The 20,590-nt window shown below is 50.0% G+C and overlaps 1 protein-coding gene, 1 non-coding gene and 1 pseudogene across 9 annotated transcripts; 2 read left to right on the top strand and 1 right to left on the bottom strand.

Annotated features, from left to right (window-relative positions):
• Positions 1–315: 315 nt before the first annotated feature.
• On the bottom strand, positions 316–20,094 carry LOC125111482 (putative elongation factor 1-alpha-like 3; annotated as a pseudogene).
• Positions 6,662–6,768, top strand: LOC125112319 (U6 spliceosomal RNA). The gene has a single exon (XR_007131112.1). It is a non-coding gene; the product is annotated as a U6 spliceosomal RNA (small nuclear RNA).
• Positions 12,488–17,657, top strand: LOC125110569 (folate receptor beta-like). 8 transcript variants are annotated; one of them, XM_047751908.1, is made up of 6 exons: positions 12,496–12,605; positions 12,827–12,964; positions 14,116–14,277; positions 16,419–16,607; positions 16,721–16,856; positions 17,001–17,657. In XM_047751908.1, the coding sequence occupies exons 3-6, from the start codon at positions 14,128–14,130 to the stop codon at positions 17,285–17,287; spliced, it is 762 nt and encodes a 253-aa protein (XP_047607864.1). In that variant the 5' UTR covers positions 12,496–12,605; positions 12,827–12,964; positions 14,116–14,127; the 3' UTR covers positions 17,288–17,657. The 8 variants fall into 8 exon arrangements, with proteins under 8 accessions (XP_047607862.1, XP_047607864.1, XP_047607860.1 ...); XM_047751909.1 differs by lacking the exon at positions 12,496–12,605 and adding an exon at positions 13,814–13,923 and having other exon boundaries at positions 12,921–12,964; XM_047751905.1 differs by lacking the exon at positions 12,496–12,605 and adding an exon at positions 13,814–13,923 and having other exon boundaries at positions 12,936–13,068.
• Positions 20,095–20,590: the final 496 nt, after the last annotated feature.

Genomic DNA, 20,590 nt, shown 5'->3' on the forward strand with positions numbered 1-20,590 from the left:
ATGGCAGCACCCCCATATTTCAAGAACTTGGGGCCATCTTCCAGCGTTTCCCCAGGATGACAGTCAACTTCGCCTTCCGTCCAGCAAACCTGCAAGCAATGGGAGCTGCGGGACGATCCAGCAGAGGTGCGCATCCAGCACTGGTTTGGCCTGGATGGTCCAAGCTAATCTCCTGAGCTGTAGAGCCAGCTGCTTCCATTGGTGGGTCACTTTTGCTGTCACCAGTCACTGTGCCACAATGAACATCTTTGACAGACACGTTCTCTTTTTTTATTACTCAATGAATTTATTACATTTATAGCTGTACAATGATCATCACAATCCAGTTTATAGGATTTCCATCCCACACCCCCAGCGCATCCTCCCACGTCCAACCTCTCTCCTTCGGAAACCACAAGTTTTTCAAAGTCTGTGAGTCAGCCTCTGTTCTGGAAAGAAGTTCACTGTGTCCTTTTTTCAGATTCCTCAGGTACGTGACAGCATTTGACAGACATGTTCTGGACACAGAAGCCCACACTGTCCCCAGGAAGGGCTTCACTCAAAGCTTGACGGTGTGCATTTCAACAGACCTGACCTCGGTTGTAACACCGACATGGTGGCCACCATGCCAGGTTTGAGAACACCTGTCTCCACTCGGCCCCCAGGGACGGTACCGATACCACCAGTTTTGCAGACGTCCTGGAATGGCTGGTGCGAGGGCTTGTCAGCTGGACAAGTTGGCGGCAGGATGCAATCCAGAGCTTCAAGCAGCATGGTTCCGCTGGCATTGCCATCTTCATGGGCGACCTTCCAGCCCTTGAAACCAAGGCATGTTAGCACTTGGCTCCAGCATGTGGTCACCATTCCCGCCAAAACTGGCACAGAAGCTACCGTATCAGGGTTGTAGCCCATTTCGTCATGCAAGTACTGACTTCCTTAACCATTTCCTCGATCTCTTCTGGCTGCAGGGTGGCTCAGAAGAATCCATTTTCACTCCAACAATTAGCCGTTTCACACCCAGAGTGTACGCCGGAAGGGCAGGCTCACGGGTCTGCCCATTCTTGAAACTACCTGGTTTGAATTCACCAACACCAGCAGCAGCAATCAGGACAGCACAGTCAGCTCGGGACGTGCCTGTAATCGTGTTTTTAATAAAGTCTCCACGTCCTGGTGCATCAACGATGATCACCTGGTACTTTGCTGGTCTTGAAATTCCACAGGGAGACGTCAAGGATGACACCACGCTGACGTTCCGCCTTCAGTCCGTCCAAGACCCAGGCATCCTCGGAGGAGCCCTTCCCATCGGAGCAGCCACTTTGTCGAACTTTTCGACAGTTGCATGTGTAGATCCGGTGGCCAGCAGTGGTAGACAGTGCCTGAATCTTCGCGTCCAAGGACACCGACGCTGATGGGAATCTTCTCCTTTCCTGTTCTCGCTTAGGCTTCAGGGACGGTTTTAATGACACCTGTGTCCTGGCGGCAAACCCACTGCAAAAAAGCTTAGGTGACATTTGGAAAAGGCACAACTATGGAGACAGCAAAAAGGTCAGCAGCTGCTGGGGGCTGAACGCAGGGGGTGCAGTGCAGTGCAGTTACTCTGTATAACAATGTGTGTAATTACGCATTGGTCCACACTATTCTGTGTTTATCACCAAGAGTGAACCCTGGCGTAATCTATGGACTTTGGCTGATGAAGATGCATCAAGGTAGGTTCATCAGTTTTAACAAAGGTACCACTCCGGTTGGGGATGTTATAACGGGGGAAGCTATGAATGGGGGGGGGGCAGGGGATAGATGGGAAATTTCTGTATCTTTCTCTTGATTTTGTTGTGAACCTTAAGCTGCTCTAAAACATTAAGCCTGAAGAATGTTTTTTAATTAGGGGTGTTCAGTAGCAGGTTTGAAGCGGCCAAGGAAAGAACCTATAAACTTGAATATAGAAAATAGAAATTGTCCATTCTTTTTTTTTGTCTTTTTGCCTTTTCTGGGGCCGCTCCCGAGGCATATGGAGGTTCCCAGGCTAGGGGTCTAATCAGAGCCATAGCCACCAGCCTATGCCAGAGCCACAGCAAAGCTGGATCCAAGCTGCATCTGCGGCCTATACCACAGCTCACGGCAATGCCGGATCCTTAACCCACTGAGCAAGGTCAGGGATCGAACTCGCAACCTCATGGTTCTTAGTCGGATTCGTTTCCACTGAGCCACGATGGGAACTCCAGATTGGACATTCTTAAAACAAAGAAGGCCGGGGGCTGGGGGTGGGGGGAAGAAAAAGAAGAAGAAGAAGGGGAGGGGTGGAAGGGGGGGGAAGGGAAGAGGAGGAAGAGGAGGAGGAGGGGGAAGAGGGGGGGAGGAGGGGAAGGAGGAGGAAGAGGAAGGAGAAGGAGGAGGAGAATGAGCAGAGCCTCAGGGACTTGTGATAACCATCGAGCAAACCAAAATACATACAATGGAGTCCTAGAAAGAGGAAACAGACAGGGACAGCCGAGCAAGTGAGCAGGAGGAGTGGGGGAGAGACATAAAGCCTATTCGGAAAAATCATGGGCAAAACCTCTCAAAATTTATTTTAAAAAAATGCTAAGCTACACATCTAAGAAGTTCAATAACCTCAAGGTAATACAAATTCAAAGAAATTCACATTTAAACACATCGAACCATTGAAAGACAAAGAGAGAATCTGGCAAGCAGCAACTGAAAAGCAACTCACCATGCAAGAATAACTACTGGAGCTCCTGTTGGGGCTCAGCGGAAATGAATCCGACTAGGATCCATGAGGATGCAGGTTCAAGCCCTGGCCTTGCTCAGTGGGTTAAGGATCCGGCAATGCGGTGAACAGAGGTGTAGGTTCCAGATGTGGCTCAGATCTAGCTTTGCTGTGGCTGTGGTGTAGGCCAGCAGCTACAGCTTCAATTCGACCCCTAGCCTGGGAACCTCCATATGCTGCACATGTCGCCCTTAAAAAAAAAAAAAAAAAAGAGTCACTGCTAATGTCTCATCAGAAGCTATGAAGGCCAAGAGGCAGTGGGATGATATATTCAGAGTGCTGAAATAAAAACTCAATTAGGAATTTTAGGAGTTCCTGCTGTGATGCAATGGGATTGGCTACGTCTTGGGAGAGCTGGAATGCAGGTTCAATCCCTAGCCTAGCTCAGCGGGTTAAGGATCTGGCATTGAGGCAGCTGCACCTTAGGTTGTAACTGCAGCTCAGATATGATCCCTGGCCCAGGAACTCCATTTGCTCTGGGGTGGCTATAAAATAAAATGAAAAAAAAAAAATTCTATAGCCAGGAGTTCCTGCCATGGCACAGTGGGTTAAAACTCCAGCATCAGCATTTTGGGTTGCTGTGGAGGCATGGGCTTGATCCTGGGCCAGCACAGTGTGTTAAAGGATCTGGTGTGGATGCAGCTTGGATTCCATCTCTGGCCCAGGAACCTTCACATGGCATAGCTGTGGCTATTTAAAAAAAAAAAAAGGCGTTCCCACTGTGGCACAATGAGATCAGTGGCCTTTTGGGTGCACTGGGACCCAGGTTTGATCCCCAGCCCAGCACAGTGGGTTAAGGATCTGGCATTGCCACAGCTGCGCCTTAGGTCGCAACTACAGCTCACATCTGGTCCCTGACCTGGGAACTCCGTATGCTGCAGGGTGGCCAAAAAAAGAAGAAGACAGTAATGGAGAAACAGAGGAACAAGAAAGATAAACAGTATATACCAAACAAATAAAAGTAAAGATGTAGAACTTATTAGTAATTACATTTCCTATAAATGGATTATATGCACCAATAAAAAGAGATTAGCAGATTAAAAAATCATTATCCTACAACAACAACAACAACAACAACAAAAAGACAAAAAAAAATCATTATCCTACTATATGCTGGCTAAATGAGTGACACTAGATTCATAGATACAAAAAGTTGAAATTAAAAGGATAGAAAAAAGATACATCACGTAAAAAATAAACAAAAGATATCTGGAATGGTTAAAATGATATCAGACAAATAGAATTGAAGACAAAAATTGTTAAGGGACAAAGAAAGGCGATTTGTAATGATAAAAGGGTCAATCCATCAGGAATACATAACAATTATAAACATAAATGCAGAGTTCCAAAATACATGAAAGAGGAGTTCCGGTCATGGCACAGTGGCAACGAATCCGACTAGGAATCATGAGGTTGGGGGTTCGACCCCTGGCCTTGCTCAGTGGGTTAGGGATCCAGTGTTGCCGTGAGCTGTGGTGTAGGTCGCAGATGTGGCTCAGATCTGATGTGACTGTGGCTGTGGCCGGCGACTGTAGCTGATTGGACCCCTAGCCTGGGAACCTCTATATACCTCAGGTGCGCCCCCCCCCCCAAAAAAGCAAAATACATGAAATAAAAATGGACAGAATGGAAGAGAGAACAGCACAATTCAACAAGAACAATTGGAGATTTCAATACCCCTACCAAAAACAATTAGTCAGAAGATCAATAGGGAGACAGATGACTTGCACAAAACTCTATAAATAAACCAGTTAGACCGAGCAGATATCTGCAGAACCCATCAACAAACAACAACATCATACCATTAGGCCATTAACAGGAGCACCAATACATTTTTAAACATTGAAATAACCTAAAGTATGTTCTCTGAACACAATGGAAGAAACCGGAACTCAATAAATTAAACAACACACTCCTAAATAATTCCATGAGTAAAAGAATAAATCACAAGAGATGTTACAAAATAAGTCGAATGAAATGAAAATGAAAAATATAAAAACTGACTGAATGCAGCTAAAGCAGTGCTTAGAGGGAAATCTAGAGCTGTGACTGTCTCTAGGAAAAAAAGAAAGAGGGAGTTCCTGTTGCGGCGCAGCAGGAACAAATCCAGCTAGTACCCAGGAGGATGTGGGTTTGATCCTTGGCCTCGCTCAGTGGGTTAAGGACCCAGCACTGCGGTGAGCTGTGGTGTAGGCGGCAGACTCGCCTCGGATCCTGGGTTGCTGTGGCTGTGGTGTAGGTCAGCAGCTGTAGCTCCTATTCAAGGCCTAGCCTGGGAATCTGGAAACTTCCATATGCCTCAGGAGCCGCCCTAAAAAGCAAAGCAAAGCAAAGAAACAAAGAAAGGAAGAAAGAGCTTAAATCCGTAAACTAACCTATTACCTTATTTATTTATTGGCTGAGCTTGAAATATGCAGAAGTGAATCCCCACCACATCTGTAACCAAAGCCACAGCAGTGACAATGCCAGATCCTCAACCTGCTGAGCCATGAGGGAACTTGTTACCTTTAAAAGAAAACAGGGAGTTCCCATCATGGCTCAGCAGGTTGCAAACCCAACTAGTATCCACAAGGACTCAGGTTCGATCCCCAGCCTTGCTCAGTGGCTTAAGGATCTGGCAGTGTCATGAGCTGTGGTCTAGGTCACAGATGCAGCTCGGACCTGGTGTTGCTGTAGCTGTGGTGTAGGCTGGTGACTATACCTCTGATTGGACCCCCCACCTAGCCTGGGAACCTCCATATTCCGGGTATGTGGCTCTAAAAAGACCAAAAACAAAAACAAACAAACAAAATAATAAAATATATAAAATGAAATAATATGAAATAAAAAGAGCAAAATAAACTCAAATCCAGCAGAAGGAAAGAAATAATAAATAAAGCAAAAATAAATGGAAAAGATAGAAAACTAATACAGAAAGTGGACAAACGAAAATCTGGTCCTATGAAAAGATCAATAAAACTAATAAGCCTTTAGCTACACTGATGAAGAAAAAAAGAGAGAAGAATCGAATTATTAAAATCAGAGGATAGGAGTTCCTGTCGTGGTTCAGTGGTTAATGAACCCAACTCGTATCCATGAGGTTCCGTGCTCGATCCCTGGCCTTGCTCAGTGGATTAAGGATCCAGGTTGCTGTGGCTGTGGTGTAGGTCGCAGACGTGGCTCCAATCCCACGTTGCTGTGGCTGTGGTGTAGGCTGGTGCCTTCAGCTCCGACTGGACCCCTAGCCTGGGAACCTCCATATGCCACAGGTATGGCCCTAAAAAGACCAAAAAAAAAAAAAAATCAGAGGATAATAAAGGGGACATCACTATTATCCTCACAGAAATAAAAAGCGGTATAAGAGCAAGGGTAAGTCAATAAATTACATAACATAAGTGAAATGGACACATTTCTAGAAAGATACAAACTACCAAATTTGACATACGAAGTAAAACATTTAAATATACCTGTAACAGGTAAAGAGCTTGAACTGTAATTTTAAAGCTGCCTCAAGAAACATCCAGCCCCAGGTAGCCTCAGTGATGCATATTCTACCCCACACGTTGAAAGAATCATACATACTGACGCTGCACAAATTCTTTCAAAAAAGGAGAGAACACTCAACTCATTCTATGAAACCAGTACTACCCTGATACAAAACTAGACAAAGATATCACAAGAAAACTACAGACCAACATCTTTTATAAATAAGAAGTAACTCCTCTCAACAAAACATCAAGCAGTAGCATATAAAAAGGACTGTACACCATTAGCAAATGGGAGACTCTAAAGAATGCAAGTTGGCTTAACATGTCAGAGCCAATTGATTTAATGCACCATATTACTAGGAAAAAATGCAAACCTACATGATCATTTCAACTGAGGCAGAAACATCATTTGAGAAAATTCCAAAGTTCTTTCATTATAAAAACAAAGTAAGTGCTCGCTTTGGCAGCACATACACTAAAATTGGAAGGATCCAGAGAAGACTGGCATGGCCTCTGTGTAAGGATGACACGCAAATTCCTGAAGCATTCCATTTTTTTTTTTTTTAGGACCGCACCCATGGCACATGGAAGTTCCCAGGCTAGGGGTGGAATCAGAGCTGCAGCTGCCGGCCTACACCACAGCCACAGCAATGCAGGATCTGAGCCATGTCTGCGACCTATACTTCGGCTTAAGGCAACGCTAGATCCTTAACCCACTGAGCGAGAGGCCAGTGATCGAACCCGTGTCCTCATGGATGCTAGTCCGGTTCATTACCACTGAGCCACGACGGGAACTCCCTTCCTTTTTTTCCCCTCTTTTTTGCATTCCATATTTTTCATTGTAAATCAACTACACTGTAATAAAAAATAAAAAATAAAATAAAACACCGAACAAACTAGGAATAGAAGGAAATTTTGCACAGCTAGCATCCTATTCTATGCTAAAAGGCTTTACCCCTAAGATCAGGATTAAGACAAGTATATATACGCTCATCCTGTCTATCTGATGTTGTGTAAAGACAGTAGCTAGGGCTATTAGTGAAGAAAAAGAAATAAAACCCATACAGATTGAAAAGCAAGAAGTGAAACTATTTCTACTCATAGATTACGTGACATTCTATATGGAAAATCATAAGGAATCCTCAAACACAGGCTTACTGACAAATGAGTTCAGCATGTTTGTAGGATACCAGATCAATATAAAAAAAAAACATTCTATTTCTTTCTTTTTTTGGCTGCATCCACAGCATATAGCAGTTCCCAAGCCAGGGATTGAATCTGAGCTGCAGCTGAGGCAATTCCGGATTCTTTATCCACTGGGCTGGGCCAGGGTTTGAACCTGCGCCATCACAAAGATGACTCAGGGCTATTAACCACTGTGGCACAGCAGGAACTCCAAAAAAAAAGCCCTTGTATTTCTGTACACTAGCAATGATCAACAGCAAGCTAAATTCAAGAATACAATTCCATTCACAGTCGCATGAACAAGGATAAAATACATAGGAAAACATTCAACAAAGGAAGTAAAAGACTTGTGCACTGGAAATTATAAAACATTGTTGAAAGAAATTTAAAACCTGCATAAATAGCAGGAAACTCCATGTTCACTGATCAGAAGACTTAATACTGTTAGGAGGACATTACTTCCCCAACTGAGCTACAGAGTCAACTCAGTCCTTACCAAAATCCCAGCTGTCTTTCTTTTTATTTATTTATTTATTTATTTATTTATTTATTTATTTTGTCTTTTTGCCATTTCTTGGGCCGCTCCCGCGGCATATGGAGGTTCCCAGGCTAGGGGTCTAATCGGAGCTGTAGCCACCGGCCTATGCCACAGCCACAGTCATGCAGGATCCGAGCCGTGTCTGTGACCTACACCACAGCTCACGGCAACGCTGGATCCTTAACCCATTGAGCAAGGCCAGGGATGGAACCCACAACCTCATGGTTCCTAGTTGGGTTCATTAACCACTGCGCCCCGACGGGAACTCCCCCAGCTGTCTTTCTTGTAGTAACTGACAACCTGATCTTTTTTTTTTTTTTGTCTTTTGTCTTTTTTTTTGTTGTTGTTGCTATTTCTTGGGCCGCTCCCGCGGTATATGGAGGTTCCCAGGCTAGGGGTTGAATCGGAGCTGTAGCCACCGGCCTACGCCAGAGCCACAGCAACGCGGGATCCGAGCCGCGTCTGCAACCTACACCACAGCTCACGGCAACGCCGGATCCTTAACCCGCTGAGCAAGGGCAGGGACCGAACCCGCAACCTCATGGTTCCTAGTCAGATTCGTTAACCACTGCGCCACGACGGGAACTCCTGACAACCTGATCTTAAAATCCACATGGACATGCGAGAGAGCCACGACAGCCAAACAATCTTGAAAAAGAACAAAACTGGGGGACTCACACTTCCTGATTTCTACACTTACTCCCAATCCATAATAAGGCAGTGCAGCAATAGTGTCAGGATAGATACATAGGGATTTCCTGTCATGGCTCAGTGGTTAAGGAATCCGCCTAGGAAGCATGAGGTTGCGGGTTCGGTCCCTTGTCTCGCTCAGCTGGTTAAGGATTCGCCATTGCTGTGAGCTGTGTTGTAGTTTGCAGACTCGGCTTGGATTTGGCATTGCTGGGGCTCTGGTGAAGGCCGGTGGTTACAGCTCCCTCTAGACCCCAAGCCGGGGAACCTCCATATGCTGTGGGTGCGGCCTTAGAGAAAGGCAAAAAAAAAAAAAAAAAAAAAAGAATGGATACATAGATCAATGGGACAGAACTAAAAGTCCAGTTTTCTGATGATGGTGCCAAGACAATGCAATAGGGGAAAGGGCAGTCTTTTCAAAATATGGTGCTGGGGAGTTCCCACTGTGGTTCAGCAGAAAGGAATCTGATTGGCATCCATGAGGACGCAGGATCAATCCCTGGCCTCGCTCAGTGAGTTAAGCTTCCGGCTTGCCGTGAGCTGTGGTGTAGGTCGCAGATGCAGCTTTGATCTAGTGTTGCTGTGGCTGTGGTGTAGGCCAGAGGCTACAGCTTGGATTTGATCCCTAGCCTGGGAACCTCCATATGCCTCCGGTGCCGCTCTAAAAAAGACCAAAAAAAAAAAAGGTGCTAGGATGCAACTGGATTTTCACATGCAAATAAATAAATAAATAAAGTTGGACCTTTATTTTACACAAAAATTAACTCTAAATGGATCAAAGACCTAAATGCAAGAGCTAAAACTATAAATCTCCTTAAGAAAACATAGGGGAAAGAGCTTCATAACATTATATTCGGCAGTGATTTGTTGGATATGACAGCAATGGTACAAGCAATAAAAGAAAGAAAGATAAATTGGACCACATCAAAATTAAAAGCCTCTGTAAAGCAAAAGGCAGGTAACAGAGTAAAAAGGCAACATATAGGATAGGAAAAATACATGCAAATGTATCTGATAAGGAGTTAATCCAGAATACATAAAGAACTCCTCCAATTCAACAACAACAAGGTATATAACCTGATTAAAAATGGGCAAATAATTTGAACAGCTATTTCTCCAAAAAAGATATACAAATGACCAATAAGCACATGAAAAGATGCTCAACATTATTAATCATTAGGGAAATGCACATCAAAACCACAGTGAGTGGTTCCCCTTGTGGCTCAGCAGTAATGAACCCAACTAGTATCCATGAGGAAGCAGGTTTGATCCCTGGCCTCGCTCAGTGGGCTAAAGGATCCAGCCTTGCTGTGAGCTGTGGTGGTGTTTGCAGGCACGTCTTGGATCCCGCATTGCTGTGGCTGTGGTATAAGCCGGCAGCTGCAGCTCTGATTCAAGCCCTAGCCTGGGAACTTCCATATGCTGCGCGCACAGCCCAAAAAGACAAAACAAAAAACAAACAAAACAAAACAAAACAAAACAAAAAACACCCAAAACCAAAACTAAAAACCCCCCAAAACACACAGTGACATATACCACATCACACCCACTAGAACGGCTCCTATTAAAAAAGGAAACAAATCAACAGAAAATAATGAACGTGGGCAAGGATGTGGCAAAACTGAAATTCTTGGGCACTGTGGGTAGAAATGTAAAATTGGGCAGCTGTTATGGAAAACAGCGGGGATAGTTCCTCAAAAATTAAAAATAGAATTTCCATCTGATCCAGCTAGTCCACTTCCGACTATATATCCAAAAGAATTGCAAACAGGGTCCCAAACTGATATCTGTACACATGCAAAAAATAATAATAATAGTGATAAACTTGGGCCCTTATTTTCACCGTAGCATTCTTCACAACAGCCAAAAGGTGGAAGCAGCCCAAACGTCCATGGATGGACGAATGGATAAATAACATGCATACACATGCACTGGATTATTATTCTGCTGTAAAAAGGGATGAAATTCTGACACGCGGATGAACCTTGAGGACACTATGCTAAGGGAAACAAGCCAGGCACAAAAGGATGACGACTATATGATCCCAATTACATGAGGTGCCTATAGAGCAGCCAAATCCACAGACACAGAAGATGATGAATGGCAGCTGCCAGGGACTGGGGAGGGGACGAATGGGGAGGTGCTAAGTAATGGGAATAGAGTTTTAGTGGGGTTTTTTTGTTTTTTGTTTTTTGTTTGTCTTTTTAGGGCCACACCCGAAGCACATGGAGGTTCCCAGGCTAGGGGTCTAATCAGAGCTGTAGCCACTGGCCTCCACCACAGGCACAGCCACGCCCGATCAAAGCCTCGTCTGCAATCTACACCACGGCTCACGGCAACGCCGGATCCTTAACCCACTGAGCGAGGCCAGGGATCGAACCCACAACCTCACGATTACCAGTGGGATTTGTTTCCGCTGCACCACCACGGGAACTCCAGAGCTTTAGTTTTATAAGATGAAAATGTCCTAGAGATTTGTGGCTAAATGACGTCAATGTGCTTAACATTACTGACGTGTACCCTTAAAATGGTTAAGACAGTAAATTTTATATAGTATGGATTTTACCACAATTTTTCCTTTTTTTTTTTTTTTTTTTGTCTTTGGTCTTTTTTAGGTCCCCACCCACGGCACCTGGAAGTTCCCAGGCCAGGGGTCCAATCAGAGCTACAGCTGCCAGCCTACACCACAGCCACAGCAGCCCTAGATCTGAGCCAGGTCTGCAACCTACACCAGAGCTCACGGCAACACTGGATCCTTAACCCACTGAGTGAGGCCAGGGATCAAACCCGCAACCTCATCGTTCCTAGTCAGATTCGTTTCCAATGCGCCACGACGGGAAGTCCTATTTTACCACGATTTTTTCAAGGCTAAAAAATTGCTTAATTATGTTTACAGAAATGAGAGATGGTGAGATGTTATCATTTATCAGATTGAGACGATTTTTCTCTGTGACACTTGACTTCTGTATCTCGACCTGTACCTGTGTCCATCTGGCTGCTCATAAATTAATCCGGTAGATGCTAGTTAAGCCTACTCGAGCAACCTAAACGGCCATGAACAGATAAAGGCATAAAGAAGATGTGATTCACACACATATACGATGGAATATAATTCAGCCATAAAAAAGAATGAAATATTGTCATCTGCAGTAATATGAGTGGACCTACAGGTTATCATAATAAGTGAAGTCAGGCAGAGAAAGCTGACTATTATATATCACCTATATGTGGAGTCTAAAAATAACAGAAAAGAACTTCTTTACAAAACAGAAACAGGAGTACCCATTGTGGCTCAGTGGTAATGAGCCCGACTAGGATCCATGGGGATGCGAGTTCGATCCCTGGCCTCACTCAGTGGGTTAAGGATCCGGCACTGCCATGAGCTATGGTGTATGTTGCAGATGTGGCTCGGATCCCGTGGTGCTATGGCTGTGGTGTAGGCTGGCAGTTGTGGCTCCGACTCAACCCCTAGCCTGGGAACTTCCATATGCCGCGGGTGCAGCCCTAAAAAGCAAATAAATAAATAAATACAGAACAGAAACAGACTCACAGACATAGAAAACAAGGTTATAGATACCAAAGGAGAAACAGGAGGCGGAGGGGCAAATTAGGGTTATGGCATTAATCCATACACGCCACTGTATATAAAACAGAGAAACAACAAGGATTTACTGTATAACACAGGGAACTCTATTTGGTGTCTTGTAATAACCTGCAATGGAAAAGAATCTGAAGCTGTGTGCCTGAAACTCATACATTATTACGAGTCAATAATTGCTAAAGAAACATTTTTAAAAAGCCTACTCAGCATATGTCAGGCTTTTCCACGGTCCAATGCTCAACAATTCTCTTGAGAGCAAACTAAGGCAGAGACGGAGTCAGAGACATTTCCCACGGCCGTGGGAGGGATGGCGTGATCACTGGGTCCCCTGACCTGGCCCCCGAACCCGGGTTCTGCCCCACTCCACCGTGGTCCCCTCAAGTGAGTTATCCTAACCACCCGATCCCCCTTGGAGATGAGCGCCGGCGGTCTGATTTTGTGATGAGTGTTGGAGCGGGATCCGGGAATGAGGAAACTGACACGCGCACAAAATATGAACGCAAAGATGAGTGGATCCCTGGCCGGACCCTCAAGAGGGTGGGATCTGAGAGAAGAAGAGCAGGAGAAGCGCTGACGGAGGAAATGGTATTTTTGCTTACCAGGGCGTCTTGGCAGGCTGTCCTGGGCCCTGGGCGGAGACCACAGCGCCAGCGGCCTGCAGCGGCTGCCAGCCCGGGCAGAGGCCCTGCGGGCGGGCGGGCGGGCGGCAGCGCGCGCACCTGGCGGCAGGGGACCCGCAGGCAAGTCGCCCCAAGGAGGGAGGGGGGACGTGGCCCGGCGCCTCCGGGAAGGGGGAAGGGCACAGCTCCCTCGGGAAGCTCGCCGCTGCCTCCGGGAGCAGAAGGTGACTTGAGCGGGAAGAAATCGGGAGGAGGGAGGATCTTACCCCAAACACAGAGCCCAGGGAAGGGAATTCCAGAAAGGTTTCCCAAGGGACCCTTGCCCGGGCTCGGGCTCGGTGATGGGCTGCGTGTGGGGGCGGGGCGAGGGAGGAGAGGGTCTCCGCGGTCCACTCAGGTCCCAAAGGAACAGCGGGCGGGAGGTGGGGGGCAGGCTGACCCGAGCTGGCGGCCTCCCATGACTCCCAAGTGCGCGTCTGGGAAGCAGTTCCGATGCGGTGGGGAGGGGGGTGGTGGCTTTTGTGGGGTCCCTTGATCCCAGGGGCCTGCGATTGTTTTCTTGAGGGACAAGGCAGGGAGCGGGCACATCTGTCCAGAAAGAGCTGAGGAGGCCAGAGTCAGGATGAGGGGACGGGAGAAAACAAACGGCGGAGAGCTGGGAAGAGGGAAGGAAAAAGTCCCAGCGAGCAAAGCCGTTTGAAAACAACCCGCTGGGTCATTTCTGTCTCATCTAACCAGACAGCGCCCTGCATGCTACCTCACTGGATCCTCATGCTGATCTGGAAAAATCAGCAGAGCTGGACACTGCCACCCCCGGGTTAGCAGTGCTCTTAGGCCAGCGTGGGACCGCGGGCGACCCCAGGTGTGAGGGCTGAGCCCTCGCTGGACACAGGACGAGGGCGCTCTGTGTCCCTGGCCCTTTGCAGAGGAGCAGAGTATGGACCTCAACTATTTCATCCCTTTTCTTAGATCAAGTCCAGAGAGAAGGCGAGGCTACAAAGCATCTTTTCCAACTTGGGGCGATTCCTCCAGGGCCTGTCCCCTCATCCCCAGTCCCCTCTGAGCCCTCCAAGCCTGGGGTGAGGGAGCGCCCCTTTTGTCGTCTTCTCTATGTCAGCCTCAAAGAGCCTCTGAAGGAACAGGGTCTGACTCCATCCTGCACTGTGGAGTTGGGGGGCTTGGGGCAGGAGGTGAACGGGGTGGGGTGGGGGCCCTGTCCGGGGGCCCTCCGCCCTCGGCCTTGGCCTCCCTAACCACAGCTGCCTCTGCAGGCAGACAAAGCCATGCCCTGGAAGCTGACAGCCCTTCTGCTCTTTCTGGCCGGGGTGGCCTCCGTGTGCCGCGCCCGGGCCAGGACGGACCTGCTCAACGTCTGCATGGACGCCAAGCACCATAAGGTAGAGCCAGGCCCTGAGGATGAGCTGCACGACCAGGTGAGGAGGGAGGGTGGGCTCCGGCTGGGGAGAGGGCTTGGTCGTACAGGAAAGGGAAGTGGAGGTGGCAGGGGAAGGGCGAGGGGTCAGACCCCCACCACGCGCGTCCTGAGTTATCTCTGCGGGGGAAGAGGGAGGTGGGGGGAGTGGATGAGGTGAGTCTAGGGGCAACCTGCTCAGAACAGGACACCATGGGGACAAAAGGTGCAAGGATCATTTACTGAGCACCTACGCCACGTCGTGCCTTTTCCGTGCGTGACTTCATGTTCCCAGGGGTCCTGTGATGGGGCTGGGTGACATTCTCCTCCACATGACACAACCCAGGACGCCGAGGCCCAGAGAAGCACATGGATACACAGAGGAATTGGACATGAGCTGCCCCTGCGGTGGGGTAGGGGTAGGGGTAGGGCTGGGCACCTCCAGGGGTTTAAAGGACAAGAGGCGGTGGGAGGAAGCTCCTCCTACCTTCCCTATGCGTCAGTGCCACGGAGCGCCACGGGGACAGAGGACAAGGCCTTCATGATTGTGACACAGGCCACACACAGGGACACTCGCGTGCCAGTCAGTGGCGACCGACCCTCCTGGAGTCCATGTCTCCTGCTGATCAGTAATCGTTGTTATGTAGACTCTTTTTCTCCCCTGGATGAAATTCAAAGCTAACAGAACCTATTTGCACACGGAATGTAAAAATAACAACCCGACTCTACCATAAGACAAGGGAAAGGCAAAAAGAAAGTCATTTATGGTAACGTTTGTTTCCATATGTCAGTTCTCTGGTGTAACCACATTAGAAGTCATTATGAAATAGCACATTTGCTTTTATTCACAAAATCACCGAAAATGGAGCAGCTACGGTGAAGACTGAGACCAGTGTGTCCTCCTGGCAAACAACCTCAGCACTGTGACATATGAGACGCTCCAAGGTGTGTTTCCATTGGCGGCACACTTGTCTAAAATAGCGAATAACTCCAGGAAAACAAACCACAGACAAGGTTACTTCCTTGTCACTGTACGTGCAGTCTTAGAAGATCTGGTCTATATTAAAAACTTGCTAAAAAATGATGTGTGTGTACGTAAGATAGAGTTTGGCTTAGATTTAGGAAGTCATCAATAGGTCTTTCATTTTTTTTTTTTCCAGCAAATATTTCTGTGGGTCTGCTCTGTGTCTGGCACAGGTCTTTTTTTTTTTTTTTGGCTTTTCAGGGCCGCACCCACGGCATGTGGAAGTTCCCAGGCTAGGGGTCGAATCGGAGCTACAGCTGCTGGCCTAAACCACAGCCACAGCCACAGCCACGCTGGATCCTTAACCCACTGAGCAAGGCCAGGGATCGAACCTACATCCTCATGGATGCTAGTCAGGTTTGTTTCCACTGAGCTACAAGGGGAACTCCAGATCTTAAGAATCTTTTTTAAAAAAAAAATTTTTATTATTTTTATTTATTTACTTTTTAGGGCCGTACCCACGGCATATGGAGGTTCCCAGGCTAGGGGTCAAATCAGAGCTACATCCTCCAGCCTCCACCACAGCTCATGCGCCAGGATGGGAACTCCTGGAACACATATTTCTGTGTTTTGTTCTCTGTCTTCCCAGCACCTAGAACAGTAACTGGCATAAAACAAGGACTCAGTAATTATTTTTTAGCGGATAAATAAATTACTCTTTATAAAGGGTTACGTGCTATAGAAATGAGAGCTATTGGGAGTCCCCTTCATGGCTCAGTAGTTAACAAACCCAACTAGGACCCATAAGAATGAGGGTTTGATCCCTGGCCTCACTCAGTGGGTTCAGGATCTGGTATTGCCGTGAGCTGTGGTGTAGGTTGCAGACATGGTTCAGATCTGGGGTTGCTGTGGCTGTTGTGTGGTGCATGTGTGGTCCTAAAAACCAAAAAAAAAAGAAAGAAGAGATAGCTATTGTCTGCCAAGGCGGGTTTTCTCCCAGGTTCTCCAACCCCGTCCCCATCACACTGCTGTAACTGAGTCTCCCCCAGGACAGGAGTTCCTGGGGGTGCAAGCGCAGAGGGGGTGCCCTAGTGAGCATTCGGAGGACAGCCGCCTGGGGAGGGAGGACAAGAGGCAGACGGGGTGATGCTGGAGTGGAGGCGGCGGGGAAGGCAGTATGTCCCATGTCGCCCACCCAGTGCGTCCCCTGGAAGAAGAATGCCTGCTGCTCTGCCAGAGTCAGCCACGAGCTGCACCGGGACAAGTCCTCCCTGTATAACTTTTCCTGGGAGCACTGCGGCAGGATGGAGCCGGCCTGCAAGCGCCACTTCATTCAGAACAACTGTCTGTACGAGTGCTCGCCCAACCTGGGGCCCTGGTTCCAGGAGGTACTGGTGTCTCCCTCGCCCCCTCCCCAGCAGGCTGCCCTGCACCTCGGTCAAGGCTGTTCCTGCCAACATCCCTGGCTGACGTCAGCCCCGCCCCGCCCCCTCCCGCCCAGGTGAACCAGAAGTGGCGCAAAGAGCGCTTCCTGAACGTGCCCCTCTGCAAAGAGGACTGTCTGGACTGGTGGGAAGACTGCCGCACCTCCTACACCTGCAAGAGCAGCTGGCACAAGGGCTGGAACTGGAGCTCAGGTGAGGGCCTGGGTGGGGAGGTGGAAGCGGGGGTTGGAGAAGAGGGGTTTGAGGATCCGGGGTTGAGCAAAAGGGTGTCTGGGGGTGGCCAGAGTGAGCTTTCGGCCCAGGGGCTGAATGTTTGCACTGCCCCCCCCCCCACAGGATCTAACCAGTGTCCCACGGGGACCACCTGCGACACATTTGAGTCCTTCTTCCCCACACCTGCAGCGCTGTGTGAGGGCATCTGGAATCACGATTATAAGTTCACCAACTACAGCCGGGGCAGCGGCCGCTGCATCCAGATGTGGTTTGACTCGGCCGAGGGCAACCCCAACGAGGAGGTGGCGAGGTTCTACGCCTTGGCCTTGAGTGCGGGGGCCATGTCCCTTGGGACTGGGCCTCTCCTGCTCAGCGCGGCCCTGATGCTGACACTTGGGCTCCTTGACTGAGTCCAGCCGTCCCCAGCTTTGATGACCAGGCTGGCCTCAACTCAGCTCCCACCAATGAGGGAGCCCTAAGCACGCCTCATCTGTTACCCATCCCTCTGTCATCAAGTTCCTGCCGTATGGTGGGCCTTGGAGTCTCTCTGACAGCCAGTTCGAACAGGCAGATCAACACCACTGTGTCTGATGGGCTGTTTTGGTTGTGAGCTGGTGTGTGGCAGAGGACAGAGCCCATAGCTTTTGGATTCCTTCAGCTTAGAGAAATGAGACCTGGGTTTGAATCCCAGCTCTGCCACTCACTATGTCAAGTGAAGCAGTTGCGCGACGGCTCTAAACCATAGGTTCCTCCTCAATAAAACGAAGATAGCAACCCTTCCTTCTCTCGTGCTTGTGACATGTTGCCCAGAGAGCCTGTGCGCTCAGCGCCTGCCCCTGAATAGCTTTCAGGGATCCTGTTGCCCTTTTCGCCCCCAAGAGGAGAGCCAGGTCCAGGACTTCACGCTTCTGTTGGGTCCTATCAACGAGCCCTCCTTCCCCCAGGCTTTATCTGCCTGGCTCTGTGCTCAGCTCTGCTGCCTCGGCAAAGCTGGGAATGGGAGTCCAGGTCAGGGAGAAGGGAGATGGGCCCCTGGGCTGAGAACAGCTGGGGCTTGTTAGGCCGAGGCAGTTGGGCCTTGTTTCTCTTGGACATGTCAAGGGACAAGTTCACGGCAGGAGCCGAGCTCTGCGGGAGCAGAAAGATAAGGACCACTTCAGTCCCGCCTGGGGGAGAGCTCAAAGAGAGCTCCCCAATCACACATGTGCAGGAAGACTTCTAGGGATCAAAAAGGGAGGGGGTGCCGGACCATAAGAAGTCTTGTTTCTGTCCCAATACCCCTTGCTCTGGAATCCATCTTTGCCAAAAGATGCGCAGGCATACGGGGGCCGGGGTCCTGTGTCCAGTAAGGTGTGAGAAGTACCCCAAGGCCATTGGCCAAAGGAAAACAAGGATCCAGAGGAATCGTCCCATAATAAGTGATGTAAATCCCCTCTGGTGCGCGCCTCACTCGGGGGGAGGCCCACAGCTGCGCTCCTCCTTGGGGTGTGCGTTACCCCTTCCCTTCCTGCTGAGATAGACCACTTCTCTGTGCGTGCTCCCACACCTACTGTGACTCTACAGTAATCTTCCTACCTGTTTTCACAGTCTCTGCCTCTTTGAAACATTCTTGCTTCCAACAGGGGCACGAATCAGGGCAATTCTGCTTCTAGCCTCTAGTTGGTCTAGTGGCTAGGATTCCTGGTTTTCAACCAGGCTGCCCAGGTTCAATTCCTGAGCAGAAAATTAAGATCTCGCGCCAAAGCATCACTCACTGCTGTCTCTGTGAGATCGCAGGGAAGGCTCTGGATTCCCAGGGGAAGGTGAAAATAAATTAATACATGATGTGGCTGGAAGGAGCAGCTTGGGGGCTTGGGAGCCTCCGAGCAGGAAGAGAGGCAATTGGGGAGGGCAGTCTATGAGGTTCTCTGGGAGGCAACACTCGAGAGCCTTGCACTGGTCCTGCCCTGCTGTGTCCTGGAGGCAGCTGGACGAGGGATAGAAACTCTTAGGGGCTTCCCAGGGGCACGAGGTTCTCGGCTACCTTGGTTCCCTCTAGGGTTGGTAGCTATGCAACTCTTGGAGGACTGTTCTGTCCTTGCACAGCCCTCACGGCTGGGCCTGAGTTTATTTCTGGGCTCCCATTTCCCCTTTGCCCCTGGGGAGATCCCTGTCTTCACATCCCAACCGCAGAAGCGAGGGGCAGGTACCTGTGTGAGAACGCCGGGCAGGTGGTGATGAAGCTGGGATGAGAACTGAGTGAAGGCTTGCAGACCCGGTCTCTCTCGCCGCATCAGGGAGCTTCTCTTACACCAAGAGGCGACCGACAGGGGAGTCGGGCACAGACTGGAGGACGAATGCTGGGTGCCGGGAGGGCTTTGAGACACTGTTTCATTCTGTCAATACATTTATCTAGTCTGGAAGGCCCCACCGACACGCCCGCTGCACAGCCCTGGCTTAGCTTCAGCTGCGTGAAGCCAATGCATATTTGACACAGGTTCAACTCGGCAGTGAAAGTTCTCTCCCGGGTTAAAGGGGATCCTCCGACCGCGGCCTAGGCGTTGGCAGCGGTGGGAGCGAGGCTGGCGGCCTGCGCCTTTAAGGAGCCAGGGGGCGGGGAGGCGGGGCAGGAAGCGGACTCCCAGGAGACGCCGCCACCGGCTAGGTCTTTTTTGGGGAAGGGGCGGGCCAGGCCCCGCTAAGAGCCCCGCCCCCTTTCCGGGCGGCCCCGGGTGGGAGGGGAAGTGGCCCCGGGGTGTCGGAGCGAAACCAGTCCTGGGCGCTCCCGGCTCCGCGTCCCGCCCACAAAGGCTCAAGTTTGTTGACTTGGAGCGAGTAGCTGGGGCGGGGGCGAGTGCTAATAATACCCGTCGGTTCTGCTGCAGCGCTTTACAGTTTACACAGCTGTCACCTTCGTTACTCCTTAATTAATAATAAAAATAGCCGCCGTTTGGGAGCGCCCGCTGGATGCCAGGCCGCGTGCCGAGAGCTTTACAAGCACAGTCCCATGGAGTCTGCCCTCATAACGTTACCCCCATTTTACAGAGCGGGAAGGCGACGCTCCCGGAGGCGGCGAGACTTGCCCGAGGTCAATGGGCCGATCCGCGGCTCTGGGATCTAGGCGCGGGGCCCAGCAAGGCGGGGCGCGGGTGCTGCCCCCAGCTCCGCGGAGAGCGGCGGGGGCGGAGCGGCGGGCGGGGCGGAAGGCGAGGGGGGTGCGGCGGCGGAGGATGGCCATCTTAAGTGGCCGCGGAGAGTCCAGGGCCGCTTCCCTGGGGAAGGGGGCAGCGGTACAGCGCAGGAGGTGGGGGTCCGGGCTGGGCGGCCGCGGCTCTGGGGAGAGGTCGGGAGCCCGGGGCGTTGAGGGAACTTTCTTCTAGATGGGCCAGGGGAAGCCTGGTCTCGGAGTGCTGAACCCCTCAAGGCCGGGGCCTGCGGGGATGGGGGATGGTGCCAGGGAACTTGGCCGAGAGGGGGGAAGGGCCCTGGCCGGACTGAGAGGGGCTGCCGGGAGGGTGCATGGGGATTCGGACACGGGACCTCGTCTGGGGGTTCGTGGGGGATCCCCTCGCGGGATTTGGACCCAGTGTGCTTTGGAGGTTCAGGTCTGAGAAGGGGGCGGGATTTCCCCGGAGTTGGGGGTGATGGGGAGAGGAACGGGAGGAGGTTCATCATGAGATACTTTGCGGATTTTGGTAACTCGACCCTACGAGTCTTGGGGGGGGGGAGGGGAC

Source organism: Phacochoerus africanus, chromosome 11 (assembly GCF_016906955.1).
Source record: "Phacochoerus africanus isolate WHEZ1 chromosome 11, ROS_Pafr_v1, whole genome shotgun sequence".
Lineage (NCBI taxonomy): Eukaryota > Metazoa > Chordata > Mammalia > Artiodactyla > Suidae > Phacochoerus > Phacochoerus africanus.

Excerpts from the sequence above, each read along its gene's own strand:
- LOC125110569 (XM_047751903.1), top strand. The coding sequence starts at position 13,595 with ATGCTACCTCACTGGATCCTCATGCTGATCTGGAAAAATCAGCAGAGC. Across the intron at positions 13,662-13,813 it reads CTGGACACTGCCACCCCCGG|ATCAAGTCCAGAGAGAAGGC; the intron begins GTTAGCAGTGCT and ends CCCTTTTCTTAG. Across the intron at positions 16,857-17,000 it reads GGGCTGGAACTGGAGCTCAG|GATCTAACCAGTGTCCCACG; the intron begins GTGAGGGCCTGG and ends CCCCCCCCACAG.